General features: G+C 40.9%; 2 protein-coding genes across 2 annotated transcripts in view; both read left to right on the forward strand.

The window, feature by feature from the left end:
* The first annotated feature begins 464 nt into the window (after positions 1 to 464).
* Positions 465 to 15,687, forward strand: rnf145 (ring finger protein 145). The gene is made up of 12 exons (XM_004076254.4): positions 465 to 693; positions 5,448 to 5,699; positions 7,788 to 7,896; positions 8,241 to 8,332; positions 8,843 to 9,078; positions 9,220 to 9,395; positions 9,922 to 10,062; positions 10,173 to 10,355; positions 10,871 to 11,018; positions 11,664 to 11,786; positions 11,891 to 12,124; positions 12,215 to 15,687. Exons 2-12 carry the CDS (start codon positions 5,516 to 5,518, stop codon positions 12,812 to 12,814), a joined length of 2,226 nt encoding a protein of 741 aa, XP_004076302.1. The 5' UTR covers positions 465 to 693; positions 5,448 to 5,515; the 3' UTR covers positions 12,815 to 15,687.
* Positions 15,688 to 18,832: 3,145 nt separating this feature from the next.
* LOC101175674 (transcription factor COE1) overlaps positions 18,833 to 22,333 on the forward strand; it is a 90,769-nt gene continuing 87,268 nt past the window's right edge. Inside the window, exons 1-4 of the mRNA XM_004076149.4 lie at positions 18,833 to 19,552; positions 20,040 to 20,196; positions 20,419 to 20,482; positions 21,789 to 21,844. Coding sequence (XP_004076197.2) covers positions 19,425 to 19,552; positions 20,040 to 20,196; positions 20,419 to 20,482; positions 21,789 to 21,844 — 405 coding nt within the window. The 5' untranslated portion in view covers positions 18,833 to 19,424. The remainder of the gene's footprint in view (positions 19,553 to 20,039; positions 20,197 to 20,418; positions 20,483 to 21,788; positions 21,845 to 22,333) is intronic.

Here is a 22,333-nt window from a genome sequence, read left to right on the forward strand (position 1 = left end):
TTTAAATTGCAATGGGAAATTGTAATAAAGCACGCCAAATAGGAAAATAAAATAAACTGTAGCGTAACATAATGTAACAGAACAGTGGGGAGCGGGGGAAATCGGATTCAGGGGAGGTCTGAAAAAGCTGTTTTTACCTTCAGGATACTTTTGGCAGCTAGATGAGGATGGATTTTTTTTTTAAATAAAAAAAGATTCTTCATGGGTTTTTTTTTTTAGCTTCGAACTACAATTTTATTGTTGATTAATGAAGTTGTGTCTTCTATTGACAGTGTCAACACAATGTTTATTTTAGAGTAAGTTGGCCTATGCCACGTGTGTTGTATAGGAAGTATACTAAAGGAATACTTCTTAAAACGTAAACTTCAACTATACTGCTTCACTTTCAGTAAGTTTCAATTACTTTTGGGTAAGGTCTTTTAACAACTCTGTCATGTTGAATCAGCCCCGTTGGGCCGAAACTGAAACACTTAACGGGACGACATGTTGCGCATGCACACAAGCCGCCTGCCTCCTCCAGTACTTCGGTAATGGCTGCCAGGAAAGATGAACGAACGGGCAGCCTCTTTTTACTTTAGAGCGCTCGCTTGCAAGGGACCGTTATCATCGACATTTCCGAGTTAACATGCTCCATAAACGTTTCGTCAAGCACCACGAAAGAGGTTTTCATCGTGGGAACATCGTTTCCGAAAAGTAAGGTTCTCTCTAAACCCGTTTATTGTTAGTTTTCTGTGCGCGGGTGAAGGTTCTAGCGGAGGTTCTCTATTTGTTAGCTTCTGGACTCGTTAGCCACGGCGGCTTATTGGAACTTTGTTCAATAAGCTGCACTGCTATATATTTTAGCTTGTTTGTTAGCAGCATTCAATTGCTAGAGGACGTATTTTCCCCCACTTAGCGCTGTGGCCAAGCGTGTTTGGTTGATGTTGTAGCGAGTTGGCTAACTGACAACAACGCTAACCCTCTTAGCCGTCGGCTATGCGCTTGGCTGCTGCTGCTGCTGCCTGCGCGGTGCGGCTCATCATGCCTTCCACGCAGCTCACGTACTACTGTCACTGCTTTCAGAGCATTCCCCTCATGTTCCAAAGTCAGCCACTGCTCTCCGGTTACTCACGAACAACTGGATTGTTAATTGTTTTACCCAGAATTATAGCTAGGCGCTGCAGTCTTTCTTGCGGTGCAGCGGATATAAATAAATATTTATTCCGTTGAGGCTGAGACGGATGGGGTTACTAGAGTTCATCATGGCACGTAGAGCAGCCGATGCAGCACTCACCCATAATAACGTATACAGGACTAGTGCTACTACAAACAAGCCCCCCTGAACAAATTCACCTATTTTAAACAAGTCATTTATTCAAATTGTGTTTTATTCTCGGATAACTGCTGCATTTGCCTAGCCCCGTCAGTATGATAACTCCCTCAGTACGTAAAGTGTATTGAGACAGTATTTCTTACAAAGATGAATGGGTTACTGTAGTTCAACACTGCAGACCTGCCCCCCTTTACAGTCAATGGTTTCAGTATTTCCTTAGAAGGAACATGTTTGTGTTGCAGACTGAGGTTCAACCATCCAGTTTTTGACATATAAGGTAATCTATCCATGATTGTGGTCCCACGAAAGCCTGATTGTGTTCATTTTGTTTGCTGCAGTCACAAATAATACCCTAAATACAAGCACTGCACTGTTTGTACTTCAACTTCATGTTTATCATTAAAAATGCCTAATTTCTTTCCTATTTATTAACAGTTAATATCTTAAAAATATCATTTTTTGTAATAATTTAAAGCAAAATCTCAATCCAATGTGAATTCCGACACATAATTTCATGTCACTGTTAAGCAATCAAACAGTTTAGCTACCCAGAACACCCTTGTTTTACTACAGTAAATAATGTATCCATGAATGGCTTAGGATAGATAAAAATACCTTGGTAGAATTCTGTTATATAAGGTTGGATTCTGCGGAGCCATCTCTGTCCAATGAATTCACAGTTACATAAGGTATCGTCCCAGTGGTGCAGGAATAATTACAGATAGAAAATTCCTTTTTTTCCAAATGACTTTTTAAAAATTTAGATGTAGTCAAAAATGTCAGCAAAGAGCAGCCGAACTTTGTTATTCATGTCACCATTACATCATTTTTAAGATTTTTTTGTTTAGGAAACTATTATACTGAGTTTAATACTAAGATTAAACTCAATTGTATGTGTTTTCTCTGAGCATTTAAATATATACTTACGAATTGAGGGCTTAAAAATATATAAATGCACTTTTATTGTGTGGAATCTCATCACTGAGAGCAAAAAAAGAAAGAGGGCGTTTCGCTTTGGGATTTCCTATTGTCCATCTCAGCTCAAGTTTTTTTTAAACCTAGCAAGATTATTTTTATTGAGTGAAAGCTCTGAAAGTCCTACTCTGATCTTTGGATCCATTGTAAAAGCCAGTGGTCTTTTAAAAATAAGAAATAAAGGATTTAATTGTAATTATGTTTTTTTGTTTTGTAGCAAAAATAAGAAAACCTGTATCATTTTCTCAGACATAGTTTCTGCAGGGTGGCAGTATTTCATTAGAAACTTTCTTCTGAATTGTGTCCAGAACTGTGCCATGGAGTAAGCCTGCTCCTACTTTCCAACGTCCATCTTTTTACACCCTCTTCCAGTAGCTTACAACCCCTCACACCCCCAACCTAACATTAAGGGTGCAACAAAAATGGTCAGCAATATCAGAGCTGTCCAGACGTACAGCTTGGAGCCAGATGCCAGCTCGGTCAAGGAAAACAAAGACATACATGGATCTATTTGTCTGCAAATAGAAGCTTAGGAATGAAGCAGAGCAGGGAGCTTGTGGGCCGCCGGCTGTAGTTTCTACATCACAGCTACAAATGTTTGTAACTAATTCTTTTTTCCCATCTACTCCTGATTCTCAACTGTTTGAATAAAGAAATACTCAGAAATGCAATTTGAAACTTAATTTGCTTTATATATGTCCTCCATTATGAGGAAAATGTCTCATCACGTGACAAACACTAACAACATGATTTTTATCGGAGTGGGTCTTAAAAGCTTTCTTCCACCTTAACAATCATAGAAAGAAGAAGTCACATTTTTAAATGTGGGTCAATCTAGATATGTTTTGTTATCGGTTATTCTAGAAAGTTGGTAGGTCTTGATTTATTATCCTGTGATCTTCGTCTTCCTGACATTCCTAGGTGCCAATTAGTTTTTATTGTTGGGATACACTATGACATCGGATCAATATGGTATCAATAAATGGTTATATAAACTGAACACTATCCCTATCAGCCATTAATTTTTGATAATAATAGTTTTTACCTGTGAAGTCCTGCTCTGTCTATGCACCTGCCATGATTGCATCATTGAGTCTGCGACAGACTTGGACATAACCTGTCAGTAGGGCAGCAGGATGTGAGGAAAACTCACGGTTTGCGATATTAGTGATGAATATTGCGATGCCGATATAACTTCCGATACACAAACAAATAGCAAAACAACCAAAAACAGTTGCACTGCAACAGTTTAATTTAAAGAGTCAACATACCTTTAATTATACTCCAAATGACCCTATACTATATAGGAGGCGAGCATCTAACAGAAATGGGCTCCATCCGATTGGTCACATGCATAAATGGATTTATTTGATTTGCTGAATTCTTCAAGCTGCCACAGGATTGTTTTAGCAGATTCAAGGGAAACCATTTATCACAAATTTTTGCCGTCTTTTGCATGCGTGTTGCACAGCTTGATATCGTGCTAATGATAAATTTGCGATTTATTGTGCAGGCCTACCTGTCAGTTTACTATAAAGGCACCCTCCTCTAAATTGCAGCCTCTTTTACTTCTTTTACACCACCATCTTCTTCGTAGCGCTGACATTTGCTTATAGTTTAAAATCCTGCCTGTCTGCAGAGAATTGCAGCATTAGCACAAACAGTTTTTCCTTTAGCTAGTGGTCTGCTTATGAAAGTATTGATTTGTAATACATGGAATAATTAAATAAAAGGCCTTTTACTAAGAGTGACATCAGCTATGGAGGACCAGCAGGGTCTTTGAAATAACAGTTCAGCTCTTTGAGGATCAGTAAGGAATTGTGTAATAAATATAAGCATTACTAAATACAATTTATACATTTCAAATTACACTAATAATTGCTTATTAAATATTTTATTTGGAGATGTAATTTCCAGGAGAACTCGATCACATAAGACTAAATTTGGGTGGTAGACATTTGCTTGGAATGCAGCTGAGTGGTTCTGCTGCATGAAGATGCTGACGATAGGACCACTCTGTAACCCTTATGCTATCCTAGGCACTTTAACGTTGGGAGTTGGGTCATCTAGACCCACTAGACAGTGCTCTGAACCTTTGTTCTTCAATGATTTGTGATCTTCACTGGTGTCCATAGATTACATGAAATCTTTCCACCTTTATTCACCTTTGTCATGGTAGGGAGAACACGTCAATGGAAGGGTGGAGTCATCTAAGATAGCAAAAGGGGTAAACTGGAGACACAGGAAGCACAACCAAGACTGCTCTTTAAGAAGTGTAGCACTGACACAGGTTTCATGTCACCAAAACTGCGTCTGTTGCTGTTTGTACAAGCGGGACTGTGGTGTCAGAACACCTAAATGTGTCTACATTGAGATTTGGTCTGAAGCTTTAGCATCAGTTGTTTCCATCGTCTGTGTTGGTGCTTCTCCTTTACGTTTTCTAGATACATTTGAAAAGTAGGAAGAAAAGTCTGTTTAAAATCAGATGTATAAGTTGCTTCCTGCCATTCAGGGATAATTGCACAGAAATGTATCTGTGTCAATCCCTATGTGATTGATTTGAAAATAAGAACTTACCCAAAGAGAAAGTTTTGAGAACTACTGTACTACAGTTTTTAGTAGACAATGGTTGTTGACTCAGAGAAAGCAAAAGCATTTCCTCATAATGTGGTTTGTTTTCTTTAAACTGAACAGTGTTCTAATTACTTTTCTGAGTCAGCATGATCATTTTAGCTCACAAGAATTTAAGGCAACCATAAAATCTGCTCAGCTTAGCCCCCCTTTCTCAGCAGCACTGTTGTTGTTGAAGCGAACAATGTGCTGCTGAGAAAGCAGATTTAGATTCAAATAAAACTTAATTGCGCTCAATAAGCCTGCGATTGGTTGACTAGCTGGCACCAGTTTCTGCCTCGCTGACTGAGGTTTATTTGGCCAGTGTTTAAGGTAAACCCTGGAATCATCATATTACCCAAAAAAAAGACACTTTTTGTGTGTGTTTTGCCTCCTGTGCCATCTCTATTTATTTCCCCCGTGGCTTTGCAACTTTCTCCGACTTGGACCAATCACACCTCCCCTTTTTCTTTTCTTTCTTTTCTGCCTCCAACCTTCCAGGACTATTTTAATACTCCAATTTTTCTCTTTGTATTATCTTTCTGTACAGAGTGCCCACTGCCAACAACACGTCTTAGTGGTCAGTTCTGCCTGCAGATCAGCAAATAACCTGAGGCCATGGCAGTGAAGGACCGCGTCGAGGCTGTGCTCAATGTGGGTCTGCGTGTTCCCAGCATCATGCTGCTCGATGTCCTCTACCGCTGGGACGTCAGCTCCTTCTTCCAGAAGATCCAACGCTCCAGCCTGTCCAACAACCCCCTGTTTCAGTACAAATACCTGGCACTCTATCTGCATTACGTAGGTCAGTGCTGGAGAAACGAAAACAGAAAGTAATGACGCATGCACTTACAACAATACACAAATGTTCTAAAACTTGTTGGAAAAAAAACGAACTGCAAAGTGGTTTGGGATTTTGGTGGCTTTTATTTTTCCACTCATACTCAGAATAACCTCTAGGGCAGGGGTCGGGAACCTATGGCTCGCGAGCCATATATGGCTCTTTTGATGGTCACATGTGGCTCGCAGACACATTTTTATTTTTTTATTTTTCATTAGACCAGTCCTTCTCGGGCGCGATGCGATGCCAGAGGCGCACAGTAGTAGCGGTGCTTGGAGAGAAGGATCTGCGCCAGCACTATCACTTTACTATTATCTATTATTTCACAGAGTTTGTACCACCCGGAAACCTGTGAATTGCCGTGCCTAAAACTGCGCGCCCCCGTCTCTGAGAAAGAGCGCGCAGTAGCGGGGACGGGATGTGAGAGGGAGAAAGCAGAGGGTGGGGGTGGAGTTGTGGGCTCGGTCAGTAAGGTGAATCGCGCAGGGATTGTAAAAACGTAAAACCTGCTGCCTGTCACTCACTACAGCGAGTGAGTGTGTGTTTGGCTCCCCGTCTGCATGTGAGCAGTCTGTCTCACATTTACAGAACATTCAGACCTATGATCACGTTTAAAGTATCAACGCCTGCATGAAGCAGAAACTCACCACGTATCAACCAGACTAAACCATCAGCAAAACTACCACGAGAAATACTCATCATTTATTAACAACAGCATAACAATGTTATTAAAAATAATCCACAGACTTATTGTCCTTTAAAAGTGTTGAAATTATATCAAATGCACACATTCACTTGAATATTTAGTTTTAAACATATTGTCGCGGACTGAGTTTAACTTGGCTGTTGGGCCGCGTTAAAAGTTCTGGAGTTCCTTGAACGCATCAAGCAGAGATCTGATTGGCTCTTAGTTCTGTCGCTCAGCCTGTTGTTAGTTAATTTGGACCAATGGGGTTCAGCTATGGGCCGAATAAGGGAAATGGGAGGGCTGCAGCGGGAGCAGGGGAATATAAAGTTGGGAGAAGCGCTCTCGTCTCGGCGGGAGAGATTCAGGAGCTGCTGAATTAATTTACGGCATTTGTTACAGCCTGCATTAACCAGAATAAAGAACCTTAAAAGAGGTTAAGTCTCAGTGTGGGAAAAGGACACTACATTATTGTATGGCTCTTTCGAAATTACATTTAAAAATATGTGGCGTTTATGGCTCTCTTGGGCAAAAAGGTTCCCGACCCCTGCTCTAGGGTCTAACTGTTTTTAAACGTCATGCACATGCGTGTGATTTTTTTTTTTTTCTTCTTTTCCTTAAATCAAATGTGGGATTCGGTTTTGCCGTCTTCTTTGTCATATCCTTTGTGAAATACAGGATTCCTGTCAGAAGGCTTACATTTTGTTGCTTGGTCCAGGTTGTGAAGATAGCGATTCCTGTCTTTACCATTCATTCTTTACCAAAACAATTCTTAAATTGTGAATGGACACTTTTTCTAAACATTAATCCAGTTCAGTCAAAAAGGAAAGTAGTGTTTGAAGTACTTTTTGTGGATTCAAATATGAACATTTCAGTTATTAAACAGTAGAAAGCTCTAGTGTTTGCACCTTTACTGACCAACAAGATTCCAATACCATTTAGATTTAAACAGTAAAATTGCATTGTTAGGTTGTGAGCTGGTATGTAATTGAAGAGAAATAAGAGGCACCTTTTTTTTCTTTAATTTTATTATTTTTCCTTCTAAATAGCTTTGTATTTGTACACTTGTCTGTGCAGAGAAACACTGAGTGGACCAGTACAATAAACAGAGAGCAAATAAAAGAACTACTGTTGAACCAAGAGGGTCTGGACTGTGTTTTAGGGATTACAAATGCTTGATAAACCTGCTCAAAGGTGGTTCCATATTTTGATTGAAATACAACACTACTCTGCATGTTCAAATGATTTGATATTGAGCGTATCTCCTTCATGCCTTAGCATGGAATGAGGTTTGCAAACAAGAACATGCACAGATGCTGTAGGATGTTTTGTTCTTTGTCTAACGACTCCTCCTGGTTTTCTTTCAGGTTACATCCTGAGCTTGGTGCTCCTGACTTTGCCGCGTCAGCACCTGGTTAAACTGTACCTGTACGTTCTGACTGCCCTGCTCCTTTTCGCCGGTCACCAGGTTTCAAGGTATAAATAGCTGCTCATCTGTTTAAACCCACCGAAAACGCTTTCCAGTATCTGTTTCTTAGTCAGTTTTTTTATGCTTCAGATACAAAAGTTTTAAATCTTTTAGCCTTGCCTTATCATATGAAGTTACTAATATTGAGTTGATTCTACTTTAACATAAGTGTTTTATATTTGTATCTAGTAGTTGATTCTATGCAAGGATCTTTCTGAAAAGAATGAGCCATATATAATCAAAGTTTCCTGGTGCGTGTTGTTCAGAGCCTATTATGTGACTGTAGGGTGTTGTGTTTCAGCTCTCAGCAGATTTTCAAGCCTGTCTATTATTTTTGAACTTTCTTTTTCAGGGATTATGTTCGCAGTGAACTGGATTCTGGTTATGAAGGACCTATTTATCTGGAACCGCTCTCTATGAACAGGTTCTCCACGGCTCTCATAGGTATACTGTTACACATCAGTGTGATCCAGGCTTTTAGCATTAGGCTCTTATCTCACTGGCTTTTTAGTCATAGCTTGAACAGAACTATCGAGACATTATTCGTATAAACACACTTTTTCTTGGCCAATAAAATCACTGTGTTTTTTTTTTTCAGACATGTTTTTTAGTTTGACACACTTGAAGTTAAAAGCTGTTTGAACTTAGTGTTTAAGAAAAATTGTCCTATTTCTAGTTGAAATGTAACATAATTGTCATAAAGTGTCACAATTACTGCTTAACTTTTATTTCCAATCCTCAAAAAGCCAGTATTTAATTCATAATCTAGACTAGACTTAATGTTTACCTTTTGCTTTATATGTTTAAATAGGCTGTACTGAGTTTAGAGAAATGGAAGTATCAGGAAACTAACACTTTTATGGTTAATAAATAGCTGTTTAAAATGCTCCTAGGGCATTAGTTGTAATGGTTTTCTGGTAATGGTGCATTCATGTCTGTGCCTGTGTCTTCCAGGCCAGCTGGTGGTGTGCACACTGTGTTCCTGTGTAATGCAAACCAAGAGGATTTGGCTCTTCTCTGCTCACCTCCTCCCTCTGGTGGCCAGATTGTGTCTGGTCCCCCCGGAGACCATTGTGTTCATCAATAAGTTCTCCATGATCTTCACAGGCCTGGAGGTCATTTACTTTTTGGCGTCAAACTTGCTGGTACCATACAACCTAGCCAAGACTGCCTACAGGGAACTTGCTCAGGTAATACATAATCAGCATGGCCAAATGCTGCAAGCCTTTCCATTTGTGAAACGACTTTATTATTTGCTGATCGGTGGTGCTTGGTATTTTTTTCCATCCTTTCTTTCTCTAAAGTGGTTCTGTGGATTCTTTTTCTCTCAGGTTGTGGAAGTGTACGGTCTCCTGGCCCTGGGGATGTCTCTGTGGAACCAGCTGGTCCTTCCTGTTCTTTTCATGTGTTTCTGGCTGCTGCTGTTCGCCCTGCAGATCTACACATATTTTAGCACCAGAGACCAGCCAACCTCAAGGGAGAGACTTCTCTTCTTATTCCTCACCAGGTGAGACTCGAACACCACCATTCAAACTGTATGGAACATATCAAGACTATTTTTCTCCCTATGAGAAGCCTAGTTCCTTCTATACATTTGGATTCTCCAGAAATCAAAACTATAGAAGATAAACAAGATAACCTAAAGCAGCTTAAAGATCTCCTAAAGACTCCAATGAAAATTGTGTTTTTAACAAGTTCGAGTGGAACTTTTCTCATGATGGAGGAGATGTACAAAGAAAATTAAGCCTAAAATTGCTAAAAATGGCATAATCATAATTAAAAGACTACTGGGAATGCGTTTACAGCAGATCAAACGATGATCAGAGTGGAGTAATAAGAGATTTGTTCTTATTCTCTAAAGTATGTGAAATTAGATTTTATTGAGAGAATCTTGCGTTACTGAAATGATGTGGAAAATATGTTGCTTTAGGGACATTTTTGATGTTTTGCATGAAGGCAAGAAATAATTAAAAAAAAACTTTCTTGTTGCCAATGTTGAGTTAAATGTTTCTCCATCTCCTGCGTGTCTGCAGCGTTGCAGAATGTTGCAGTACTCCGTACTCTCTGCTGGGTCTAGTTTTCACAGTCTCCTTCATCGCTCTTGGAGTTCTCACTTTATGCAAGTTCTACCTGCAGGGCTACAGAGCCTTTATGAATGACAACACCATGCACAGGTTGGTCAATAAATGAGTGGGCGTTTTATTTATTAGTATTTTTTTGCTAGAAATGGCTTTGGTCGTTTTTTTAATACCTCTTCTTTTTGTTGTTGTTGCAATCTTTAAAGAGGAATGACGGAGGGCATCACCCTGCTGATCCTCGCCGTCCAAACCGGCCTGATAGAGCTGCAGGTCATCCATCGAGCCTTCCTTCTCTCTATCATCCTCTTCATTGTGGTTGCTTCCATCCTGCAGTCTATGCTTGAAATTGCTGATCCCATAGTCCTGGCGCTGGGGGCCTCCAGGGACAAGTAAGATCCACACACTGTATATTTATACTAGGCCTACACAATAAGTATAGTATCAAGCTGTGCAATACATATATCGCAAACGTCAGCGAAAACTGCGATAAATGATAACCTTAAATGTGCTTAAACAATATTAAAGCAGCTTGAAATGTTTAACGGATCAAACAAATCCGTTCATGCATTTGACCAATCAGATGGAGCCCTTTTATGTTAGATGCTCGCCTCCTATGTAGACGATGGTCATTTGGAGTGTAATTGAAGTTGTGTTGACTCTAAATTTAACTGTTGCAGTGAAATGTAAATTATGTTTCGGGTTGTTTTGCTATTTGCTCATGTATCGCAAGTTATATCATCATCGCAATTTTGATCCCTTATATCGCAAATCGCGAGTTTTCCTCATTTCGTGCAGCCCTTATATATAGATATATTAGTTTTCTCTCTCTTATGACAAAACGCATAAGAAAGACAGAAACTGTCCTTATTTGGACAAAATACAAAACTCTTTCTTCCCCCCACAGGAGTCTGTGGAAGCACTTCAGAGCCGTGTCCCTGTGCCTCTTCCTCCTGATCTTTCCAGCCTACATGTCTTACATGATCTGTCAATTCTTCCATATGGATTTCTGGCTCCTCATCATCATCTCTTCTTCAATCCTCACCTCTCTTCAGGTAATGCACTTAAGTCCAAAAATAACCCGAATGCTAAAAAATGTTTTTTTTTCTAAACAAGAAAATGCAAAAGTTTAGCCCACATCATTTCATGTTCTACTTCAAGCTTACTAACAGCAACAATCCCTCTAATGTATCTGCTTTATTACTTTATTTTAGTTACTCTTACAGAAAAGAAAAGAGAAGAATGCTTTTGAAAGTACTGATTGTTATAAAATATCCTTACAGATCCTTTCTAATGAAAATTGTAATTTTGTTTTCGGTTTTTCTGGCATTTTTCTGATAATGGAAAACATATCTAAAGAAAATTAGGCTCAAAATTGCAGTCCTGAGTATTTCTTTATTCAAATCAGGAGCAGAAGAAAAAAAAAAAGCTGTGACAAAGTGACGTAGAAAATACAGTGGGTGGGTCACAAGCTTCCTGCTCCAAGCTCTTAGTAACAGGGGGGACAAGAGGGACAGAGGGGCGGCTCTGCAGAAACTATGGTCTCAGGGAACAACACAGTTTTTTTTATCTTGGCTAAAAACTGCATAGTCATAATTAAAAAAAAAACTGGGCATGCTTTAAAAATAGATTAAAAGACAATCAGAGTGGATCTAAAAAATATTTGATAAAAACTGACATTTCTCCTCTGTGACCTCCAGGTTCTCGGTACTCTGCTGATCTACGTCCTTTTCATGGTGGAGGAGTTTCGGAAAGCTCCGGTGGAGAACATGGATGAGGTCATCTACTATGTCAATGGGACCTACAGATTGCTGGAGTTTCTGGTACATGGCCCACACACTCATGAACGCACAAAACCCCAGAGTCCTGGCAATGAATAGCTCTAGCGTACAGCCAGGCGTTGCTGGATGACGTTCTACCTTTCCAGGTTGCTGTTTGTGTGGTGTGCTACGGCGTCTCAGAAACTGTCTTTGGGGAGTGGAGCGTCATGGGAAGCACCATCATCTTGGTTCACTCATATTATAACGTGTGGCTCAGAGCCCAGCTGGGCTGGCAGAGCTTCCTGCTCAGAAGAGACGCGGTAAACAAGATCAAAAGTCTCCCCACAGCCAGCGACGCTCAGCTGGAACAGTACAACGACATCTGTGCCATTTGCTTCCAGGTTCGTAGACTGTTGTGTGTGTGTTTTTTTGACCAATCAGAATCAAGAACTCATAAAGTTCTGGACCTAAATTCCCTTTGATTCTTTCAGGACATGAAGAGTGCTGTGATCACTCCATGCAGTCACTTCTTCCACGCTGGCTGTCTGAAGAAATGGCTGTATGTCCAAGAAACATGTCCTCTCTGTCACGCACAACTCAAAAGCCAATCCCCAGCCGCCAGTGTCCCCGCCGACGTCCCTCCAGCCAATCAGAATCCTGGAGGACAAGGAGACATGGCAGCAGTCTGCAACGCTAAGAAGGATGAGGCCACAGAAAAAGAAAGAGAAGAGGGAACAAGAAAGGAAGAGGAGGGACCCTCAGGCATGCACCCTGACCACCACCACCCTGCTAGTCAGGCATCTTCAGCTTCAGCTTGTTCCTCTTCTTCACGTGAGACGGATTCACATCAGACAACAGATGATGTGTGCTCCTCTTCCTCCACCCCAGACACATTAGACATGCCCTGCACTCCTCCATCTCGACCCCACCCGCTCCCCGCCTCCACCTTGAAGCAGTCATCCTCACAGATGAAGCAGCCAGGCTCTGTGTGTCCTCTGAACAGACCAGAGCCACGCCAAGATCAGCCGACGCAATCTGACCAACTCGCCGGCCTTTCTGAGGAATGTTCCCCTCTGCCGTGCAGCCTCTGAGCCCCGCCCACAACCCCGCCCATGCATGAACATCAAAACACAATCTAGACATCCGTACTCTACCTGTCTTAGCTTCTGGCTCTGTCGTCATGCAGAAAATCCAACTCTGTCATGTTGTTTCCAAGAGGAAAAGATCTCTCAGCAGATTTTCCTGACTTGGTCTGAAAGTTGTTATTGCTTTTGGTACGTTAAAGGCAGTTTCCTTCAGATATGGTAACATCGCTCCGTGTCAAAGGTCAACATTTCTTCTGTTGTGTTTTTCTGATTTAAACGCTGCAAAAAAAACAAAACAAGAATTCATCATGTCTGAAATCCTAAAGGTTGAACTTGACGAGCGTCGACGCCGTTTTACCGACAGACCTCCTGCCTTGTTGTTTGTGCAGCTTTAACTTGAAGCGCTGCACGCTTCGTCCCGTATGTGCCATGACTTCCTTCAGGAACGGATCAGAGGTTGAGACAGCTTTGTGAGACCGTGGGACTCATGGTTGCTATGGAAACCATCACAGTCCTCACGTTTCCTAAAAATCTACACCTTCTGGAGCTTTTAACTCACAGATTGTAGGTTTGTGTATTAGTACATAGTAAACATTTAACAGCGTGAATGTGTCTGGAGGCCATCACATGACCTGAAGCCTGTTGCAGGTTTACATGCTGCGGTCTACTCCTATGTTGCTGTGTGGGAGAAGGAGGCGGGTTCACATGCAATGACTCATCTCACACGTCACTGTTCTCCTGCTTCAATGTATGAAACCAACTTGTTAGGCTGGTCCCAGCAAACACACGTATGTCCCTCACCGCCAAAGCTTTTGTAATACGGTTACAGAAATCTTATTTTTGAGGGGATTTTTGCACCGCTTTGTTGAGAACTGTACAGCTGGACTGGACGAGGGCGCTGATGAGTGGCTTTAGACTGAACGGAACGGTGGGAATGTGGCATCTCAAAAGAGTTCACTCATGTACGCTCTGGCCTGCTTCCTCCTGAGCCCAGCCGACGCACAAACACACTCCGTATCCGTGACGACTGAACCTCCTTCAGAGCCAGAGCCGAGCCGCCTCGCTCCGTCCAGTCACATCACAGAGGTTTTGCGTTCTCGCTCCTTTCTAGGCGTGAGACGCTGCTGCCAGCAGAGCGAGCCGTTTGGCAGCTTTTCTGTCACGTTAGGATCCCACATATGCCTCTTTCACACTCACTCGCACACTCTGCTGTGGTGGCAAACGAGGCGGGATGCGACAGAAAGGCGTTGGGGGCGAGGAATCAGTTGAAGCTGGAGCTTCTCGTTCACGCTTGTATGTGGAGCATGCACGCTGACCCGTCTTACGTTTTGGTCAATGTGCTCTGACCTCGCTTACCAATCTTTTTCTACCTTTTATTTTTTCTTTGTGGTTGTTATTTGCACTAATGGCATTTATACTAGCAGTTCTCCAAAGCTGTTATGTGGCTGTCGGCAACCAAAAACCCTCTGATGGAAACAGCCTGACCCGTTTGTGTGTAACGTGTACTCATGTCACTCTGTAAGAAGCTGTATTAAACCAGTCGAGTGCTGATATTTACCCGGCCAACCTCCTCTTCCTCACAGCTTCACGTTGGCTCTGAGGGGATGAGGTTTCTTGATCAGCTAGACCAGTCAGTGTTGCTGCCTCTCCAGGCCGAATGAAGCATTGTTCAGGCAGGTGTGATCACTCTGGTGCCCTCTAGTGGTAGGGGTGGGATCTGCCCGGTGCTGACAATCTGGAGATGTTTGTTTAACCCCTAAAGTATTACTTCCTCTATAATTAACAGTCCTTTTACTCTATATTACTTTACTATTACATGTAAAACCATTGGCTTCAGGACTGAGAATGAATACATGACTGTATGATCAAACCTGGCCAATTTCTTTTCTTTAAAATGAAATGTAGGGGTTGATGCATTTTGCACATTTTCTTTTGAAAGACTGGCAGAAAAACTTTGTATTTTTTTTTCTTTTCAGTTCCAATCCTTTGATTTAAATACCTAATGACGTGTTTGTACCAAGAAAAACATCAGCAATTTTTTTTTTTTTTAATGATTTCCCGGCTTTTGAGTCGAGAAATTTACCCGCAAGATAAAAAAAAGAAGTGTGAAGTGGATAAATGTCTTTGGCAGCTGTTTGTGAATGTGCATTTCAGTATTAAATGTGAATATTGTTGGGCAGGAGTTTGTCAGCTGTTGATTCCACCTGCATTTGCTTGTTTTTCTTGTTTTTTGCTGCAGTCTCCACAGACTACTCAAAGCTCAGCCCAGTTTTTCACATCTTCATTTGACTAAAACTGATCTACATCAGTTTTTAAATCATCTTAACAAAGTGCATTGTGACATTTTGTTGCATAGGTGAGATGTCCTCTGTAGGATTAACTTCGTAGAAAATGCATCAGGTCTTTTTTTTTTATGTGCTGTGCCAACAGATTCATTATTGGTGCTTCTAATGTTAAACATTTCTGTTCTTTACCATGAGTTTTAAAGTGTGTGAATATTTAGAAGAGCGTGCATATCAGTTTTAGACGTCAAGCAAATCTAGAAACTGAATCTACAGCTGCCAACTTTCTCCCTGTTAACAGATTTTCTGTCTTTGCTGAAAGCATCTTTACCAGCTGTCCACATCGGTCCTGTCTGACAGATTTCACTCTGAATTGAAGGTCACGTTCAGGGATCTTTTTCAGATTTGATAGAAACGTTTTCTATGAAATCTGGTGACGAGTGCCAGTAATGTTTGCTTTCAAATGCCCCCCCCCCCCCCCCCCACCCCAACAGTTTGGTTTAGACTGACCGGTTCAGACTCGATACCCGGCATCGCCTTGGTTTAATTAAAGAAAAAGAAAAAGAGAAGCTGTCAATAAATGAACCATCCACTGCAGACACGGTGTGAGTGTGTTTCATTTAGATCCACAACATGGGTTACATGTTCATGAAAACATAATAAGTGGGCCTTTTTTTTTTAATTATCCCTTCATGTAAGATGTACTGGATTTACTCTGAAAATGTTAAATGACGTCAGCTGATAAAAACAGAAATCCCTTTACATTTCTATAATCAGATATTAGAGCTTAAGCCTCATCTTTTTATGATCTACACAAATCAAATTTGAAAAAACTTCAAGTTCAAATTCAACTTTATTAAATCACTTTTCCTGCTAGAGAACGCCTCTGGGCTTCACGTATAATTTAAACAATAGTTAAAAAGAAGACATTCTACACAAACCAACAAAAAACTGTCCATAAAACCAAATTAGAAACTAATGAAAAACTTTAGCTAAAAAAGAGTTTCGAGTTTTTCCTTCAAAACCCCCCACAGTGATGAAACCCTCACATCCTCAGGCAGACTGTTCCCCAGGTACAGCCCACAGTACTTTGGACTTTAGCTGATGTTTGGTTTGCTTGTTAGGCATAAAAACTAAAGAGAGCACCAACAAACCCTTGGAGGAAGTACCTGAATTATTTCATAACAAAATTTCAATGGTAAACTAGTGTTTTTTGTTTTGTTTAAATGTCTTTAATTTTCAATTCTTGAGTAAATTCTTACACTGTTATGCTAAAGGTTAGTAATTGTTTTAGGTATTAAAAATATTTAAAAGTGCAATATCATATTACAATTTGAAATGATCAGATGGTATGAATAAAAATAAAAAACTGCACATTGGCAAAGAATTCCTAGAATCAATTTATAAACCAAGACACTTTCTAGATTTTTACTTGATCATTTCCAAGTTTTTGCAGATGTGAACACATCTGCTGTAGTCTTTCAATGGAAAGTGAATCTTCTTCAGACTTTCAGCTGAACAATTGTGTTTTACTGAAGCTCATGAGGGTTTGGCATCACAATGTGTTCCAGCGTCACCGTCATTTAGGCAGAGAAGGTAATCAAGAAAAGTTGGAACTCGTGAAGAAATGACCTAAGACTTGATAAACTTCTATTGCACTTAAACAGCTTTAAGTTGTCATTCCATTTCCTTTTCCATGGAAAGGGCCTTTTAGGTGTAATCCTGAAATGATTTTAGTTTAAGAAAGTGGGATGGTGAGAACATAAGGAGTTTGGCATTGAGCTTTTATGAGATGTCAGTTTTGAAATGAAGAGGCTTCACTTTGCATGCATTTTTACCCTGTTTGGCCAAACACCCATCACTCTATTTATAGAGATTTTTGGCTTTTAAAATACTTTGCAAAAATCAGATTAGCAATAATCTTTGTTTGCCCAATGATCCTGTTGCACTAGTGAAACACTAGAGGGTGCTGTTGCGTTGTTTTACCACTGAAATGGAAGTGTGCGGCAGCGGACAGATGAACCTTTTCTCCAAAACGCCGTGCGTTCTTGGAGCCGCATTCTTGTGCAGAAACAGGGGGAATTAGTGACTTTATGAAATATTCCAATCTTTTGACGTTTATTTTCATTTATCCTGCCTGATTATTTCTGTTTTAGACGGATCCTCCTTTACGTCTCTACGTTTTTCGTAGGCGTTTTGGCACCAATTTAACCAGATTCACCTGAATGTGGTCGCCTAATATGCTTAAAATAAAATTGAAACTGCTCTTCTGAATCAAAATGACTTCCAAACAATACTTGTATAAAACCTTTTTGCATCCTGTTTGAGGTGACAAGTGATTTTTATGTCTTTTTTCCAGATAAATGTATTTATATTCTGTGGTTACCAGAAGACTATCGTTTTTTTAAGTGTGGGATCAATAAAAACACGTGATTGTCATTATCCAGAAGAAAAAAATAGCACAGGTATTGCATCATTTCTGTATTAATTTCTCCAGTATCCTCGTTTTTCCAAACTGCAGCTAACTACAAATGATCAAAATAAATAAATATGGTCTTCCTAAATTTTTCTAATAACAATCAAAAGAAATCATTTTTTCACACTGATTTATGCAGTTTTGAAATCAAAAGGAAAACATATCGTTTATTATTTCAATGATTAAGGACATGATAGATGAATTTGGTCATCGCGCTCCACAGTCTGTTATTTTCATCTCCATCGTAAATCCCGCACAGGACTTTGCGCCACTTTCCCAATAAGCAAGAGGAGCGTCAAAGGTTCCTTTACGCGCTAATCAAGGTCAAGATCGTTTCCTCAACAACCTTTGGGATTTCGAGCCAGAAAACGCGCTGCCAATCATTTCTCACAGCCAGCAGAATGGAAGGTTGCTGACCTTTCACACCTCAACATAGATGTTTATTATATTATTACATTTTTTAATCAAAGCATCATCAAAATATTTGCATGTTTTGGTTTCCCCTCTGGGCGACGTGATAAATAGTTTGGAGGAGCAGATGGTGCCAGACGGACAGACAAAGCGGGGAAATCTGGTAGCAATTATCCTCAATTATGTTCATTGTTATTTTGAGCTAATTATTGTTATTGTCACTTTTGTTTGTGTGTCTTGCGGCACAAGACTGAAAAAAGACGAGGGCCCATACTGAAGACAATGGAGAGCAGGAATATGTTATGATGAAGATGAAAAAAAGGCTTTTAAATGGAGCCAAGCCGGTGATGTAAATAAAAGTCGGTTAAAAGCTGCGGTTTGGAGGAAATGTCTTCCACCTGTATTTCTTATCAATAGAACTTAAAGTTAGATTTTATAGAAGAAACAGTTTTTTTAAGTGATAGATCCTTAAAGTTTGTGGGTCCGTTTGGCTAACAGTCCCGGGACCCTCTGTTAAATGTTTGGGATGTTTGATTCTCTTCAGCACGTGGCTCGGTTTTGAGTTTTAAACCTCAGCGTGCGCCCGCGTGGAGCAAGTGCTTGCAGCGGTCCGTTTTCCGCGCGCGCGCGCAGAGCCTCACCTGCGTGTTTGAAGGTTTTGTCGCGACGTGGAACAGTTTTAAAAAGTAAGAAGGAGTTCCGAAACCTGCCGTGGCAGCTGCAGGGGTGGGGGGCCCGCTTTGCTGCTCTCACCCTCGTTTTGTCCCATCCCCTCCTCTCCATCGATCCCCTCCCTTCTTCTCCATTCTCATCCCGTCCTCTTTCTCTCGTTCTCTCACCTCCTCCCCCCTCCCTCCCCGGGGCGGGAGAAGCTTGTGCGTTTTCCTCTCAGAGTGGGTCCTCCGGGAAGACTCACAAACCGATTTTCTTCTGAGAGTGCGCGGAGTCTTGAGAGCTCCGGAGACTCAGCGCTGCTCCGGACAGCACCACGCCCGCCCGTGTGCCTCACGTCCCGGGCTGAAGCTTTGAAGCTTTGGCATTCACAGCAAAGAGCCAGAAAAGGAAAGAAGTGTCCGATAATGCGGACATCTGATCCGGCTACACCTTGATCCTTTTTTCTTCTTCCCTCTCTGACGGCTCAAATCGCGCAACGCGCAGAAGTCAAATAGTCACTTCTGAACATCTCCACAGTGACTCAGGCCGGTTCTGCTTCTGTTTGGACTTTTTTGGCCTCAGCCTACAGCCATGGTTTTCCGTCTGTTTTAATAAACACCCCCTATTTTTGGGAACTGGAGTAAAGACTGATTCTGAGAGAAGTGCGCGCGGCAGCAGCTGAGGAGCGCACCAGCGCGGATCAGAGCGCAGGATCCGGAGCAGAGAAAGTGAACATCAGTCGGGCTGAAGGACACAGAGAGAGCAGCGGAGCGGATTCAGGGGAGTTTTGTTCATGTTTGGAATTCAGGAGAGCATCCAGAGGAGCGGCAGCAGCCTGAAAGAGGAGCCGCTCGGAGGGATGAACGTCCGGAGCTGGATGCAGGGGGGCGGCGTGCTGGACGCCAACACGGCCGCTCAAAGGTGAGGCTGCCCCCACTACCCCACTAAACCCCCACCTCTCCTCCATGCGGGGAAGCACGCGGTCAGGGATGCTGCAGATGAGAGCTGCTGTCCGGAGAGAAACTTTTGGATCTACAGGATGCTGAGCGCTTCGTGTTTGTGCGCATCAAGTTCATAGATTGTTGGATCAGTTTGGATTAACATTCATGTTTCAGAAGTGAAAATATACTTATTTAAAATATAAACATTCATTTTGCTTTTATGGGTAAGTCAAAATCTATTAAAAAAATAGATTTTAAGTAAAGAAATCGAGCAACTTACTTTGAAGAAATTAACATTTAGTATGAGTTTAAATTAAAAGAAATTCCAATAAGTGAACAAGTTCAAACACATTGGATTTTCTTTAAGTCTTCAACATTTTTCTCATGTATTTGGAAAAGAAAAGAACAACAGATATTTAGATCTTATTTATTGAGTTTCCCCTAAAACGCGTCTCACGTGTCCGCAGTGGCGTGGGTCTGGCTCGGGCTCACTTTGAGAAGCAGCCGCCCTCCAACCTGCGGAAGTCCAACTTCTTCCACTTCGTCCTGGCGCTGTACGACCGGCAGGGTCAGCCGGTGGAGATCGAGAGGACGAGCTTCGTTGACTTCATCGAAAAGGAGAAGGTCAGAGCAGAAAAGTCATTTCCTCTAAACAAAAAAATATTAGTATAATTTTATTATTAATAAAAAAATAACAACAACAACAATAATAACGAGGGTGAAACATTAAATCACTGATTTATTTGAACCTATACAGCGGTTGTACATAATTCAGTAGCATGATCTTGCACATGCGCTCTTCAGAGCTCATTTTTTAAATTGTAAATACATTTTTCTTTACCTAAGGAGACCAGCGGAGAGAAGACCAACAACGGGATTCATTACCGGCTCCAGCTTCTTTACAGCAACGGTGAGTGGATCCAACTCGCATCATTCACAGTTTTTGCTCCCCCCTCCCCTCCTTCCCTCCCTCCCCCAGTGCGCGCGCGGGCTGAAAGAAGATGCGCGTCTTTAGAAGAGTTAATTTGGAAAAATGTCCTGCTGTCCTCGGAGCAGTGAGATGTGATGCTGCAGAGAACCAACAGGCTGCCAGAAGTGCTTTATGTCACACAAACTGCAGGACAGAGTTTCATGCTATCCAGTCAGATTTCAGCGCAGCTGTTGCGGCCGATTTGCAGCAGCTTTGTGGTTCGTCACTGTCACTGTCCCGGAATGAGGTTGTCCACTCTTACATTTTTGAATAATTGTCAAAAAATAATAATTATTTTTTGACAGTTGTAGCTGCAGTTTGTATGAACGTGGAGACTGGAGAAATTAACACAGAAATGATGCAATACCTGTGCTGATTTTTATTCATTTTTATTTATTTATGGAGAACGACAATCACTTATTTTTATTTATCCCACACTTAAAAAAAGGGATAGTCTTCAACACTTCACGTAACCACAGAGTATAAATAATATTTATTTGGAGAAATAGAGTTTCAGAAGAAAAGTTACATTTCAAAATAAAAAAACAAAACTGTATCTTTAACAGCAGAAAAGATCTTTGGCCCATTCATTGAAATCAGATTTGTGTTTATTGCATTTAATTTAAGAAAAGATTTACTTTGTATTTCTATAGGCCTAAATTAAGAATTTATTTAAAAATATACAAAAATGATTTTTCAAGTGTCCCACTGGGATGTCAAATAAAAATCCTCCACAATTTTTAAAATGTAAACGTTTTTCTATCCAAATTTCAATAACCTTTGTTAAAAAAAATCACTGTAGGAATTTGTTACAAGTACAAATATAATCGTAGCTGCAAAATGCAATGGTTTTGGCCTGCACCCTTCTAGTGAAATCTTTATTTATAGTAATGATTAAGTATGTACGACTGTACTATACATGTACTTTACAGTATTTATGAGGAAATGATGTGTGCAAACTGTTCCACCAAAGTAAATTCAGCTATATATTTTAAGCTGTAAGAGGCAATGTATCTGAGGGGGGATACAGTTGGATTAAATTCACATATGATAGGAAGGAAAAAAGGTTAATTTGTAATTTTTTTATGTATGCAAACTGTAATTCTGACTTGTTTTTTTTTATCTTAATCCTGTTAAAATATGGGTGAGCTCCTACATTAAAAGTGTAACAATCCTGTAAGAGACAACATTTTTAAAATGCATCTAAATGGGCGTTTAACGGTCTATGTTCTCTGTTCTCCAACAGGCATCAGAACAGAGCAGGACTTTTATGTTCGACTCATAGACTCCATGACTAAACAGGTAAAATAACACACAAACACGCACGCACGCACACACACAAACACACACATATAAACACGCACAGCAGTCAGCAGTCAACAGTCTGTCACCTCTGCTGTTACCTCCCTGACAATGAGCCGCTCCACTGATCCGCCGCCTTCCTCTACCTGCGTGCACCTGCAAACACAGAACCTACTCCTCATGTGTGTGTGTGTGATTTAGCTGGTAGGTGTTTCCACAGTGTGTATGAGTGTAAAAAAAAACACACATGAGCACCACATGGCATTTTTGCCTGAGCCTCCCTGGCTGTGATTAGAGCAGGGAGACAGCGGGCGGGTGTTGAGGAACAGGAGTATAATTCTGCTGCTCCCTGTGGGAAGTGGAAAGATGTAACGGCACCTCTGGGACTCGGTTTGCTGAATGCCAAGCATCTTTTGATCAGTTCCAATTTTGCTGTTAATGCTTTTGTTTTTGTTTGCATGTACATTTGTCACAGACAGAGATGGAGAG

The sequence above is a fragment of the Oryzias latipes genome, chromosome 14 (assembly GCF_002234675.1).
Source record: "Oryzias latipes chromosome 14, ASM223467v1".
Lineage (NCBI taxonomy): Eukaryota > Metazoa > Chordata > Actinopteri > Beloniformes > Adrianichthyidae > Oryzias > Oryzias latipes.

Bases quoted from the DNA above. Each gene is read 5' to 3' on its own strand.
- rnf145 (XM_004076254.4), top strand. From the start codon at position 5,516: ATGGCAGTGAAGGACCGCGTCGAGGCTGTGCTCAATGTGGGTCTGCGT. The intron at 9,079-9,219 runs GTAATACATAAT...TTTTTCTCTCAG, and splicing joins CCTACAGGGAACTTGCTCAG to GTTGTGGAAGTGTACGGTCT. The intron at 9,396-9,921 runs GTGAGACTCGAA...GCGTGTCTGCAG, and splicing joins CTCTTCTTATTCCTCACCAG to CGTTGCAGAATGTTGCAGTA.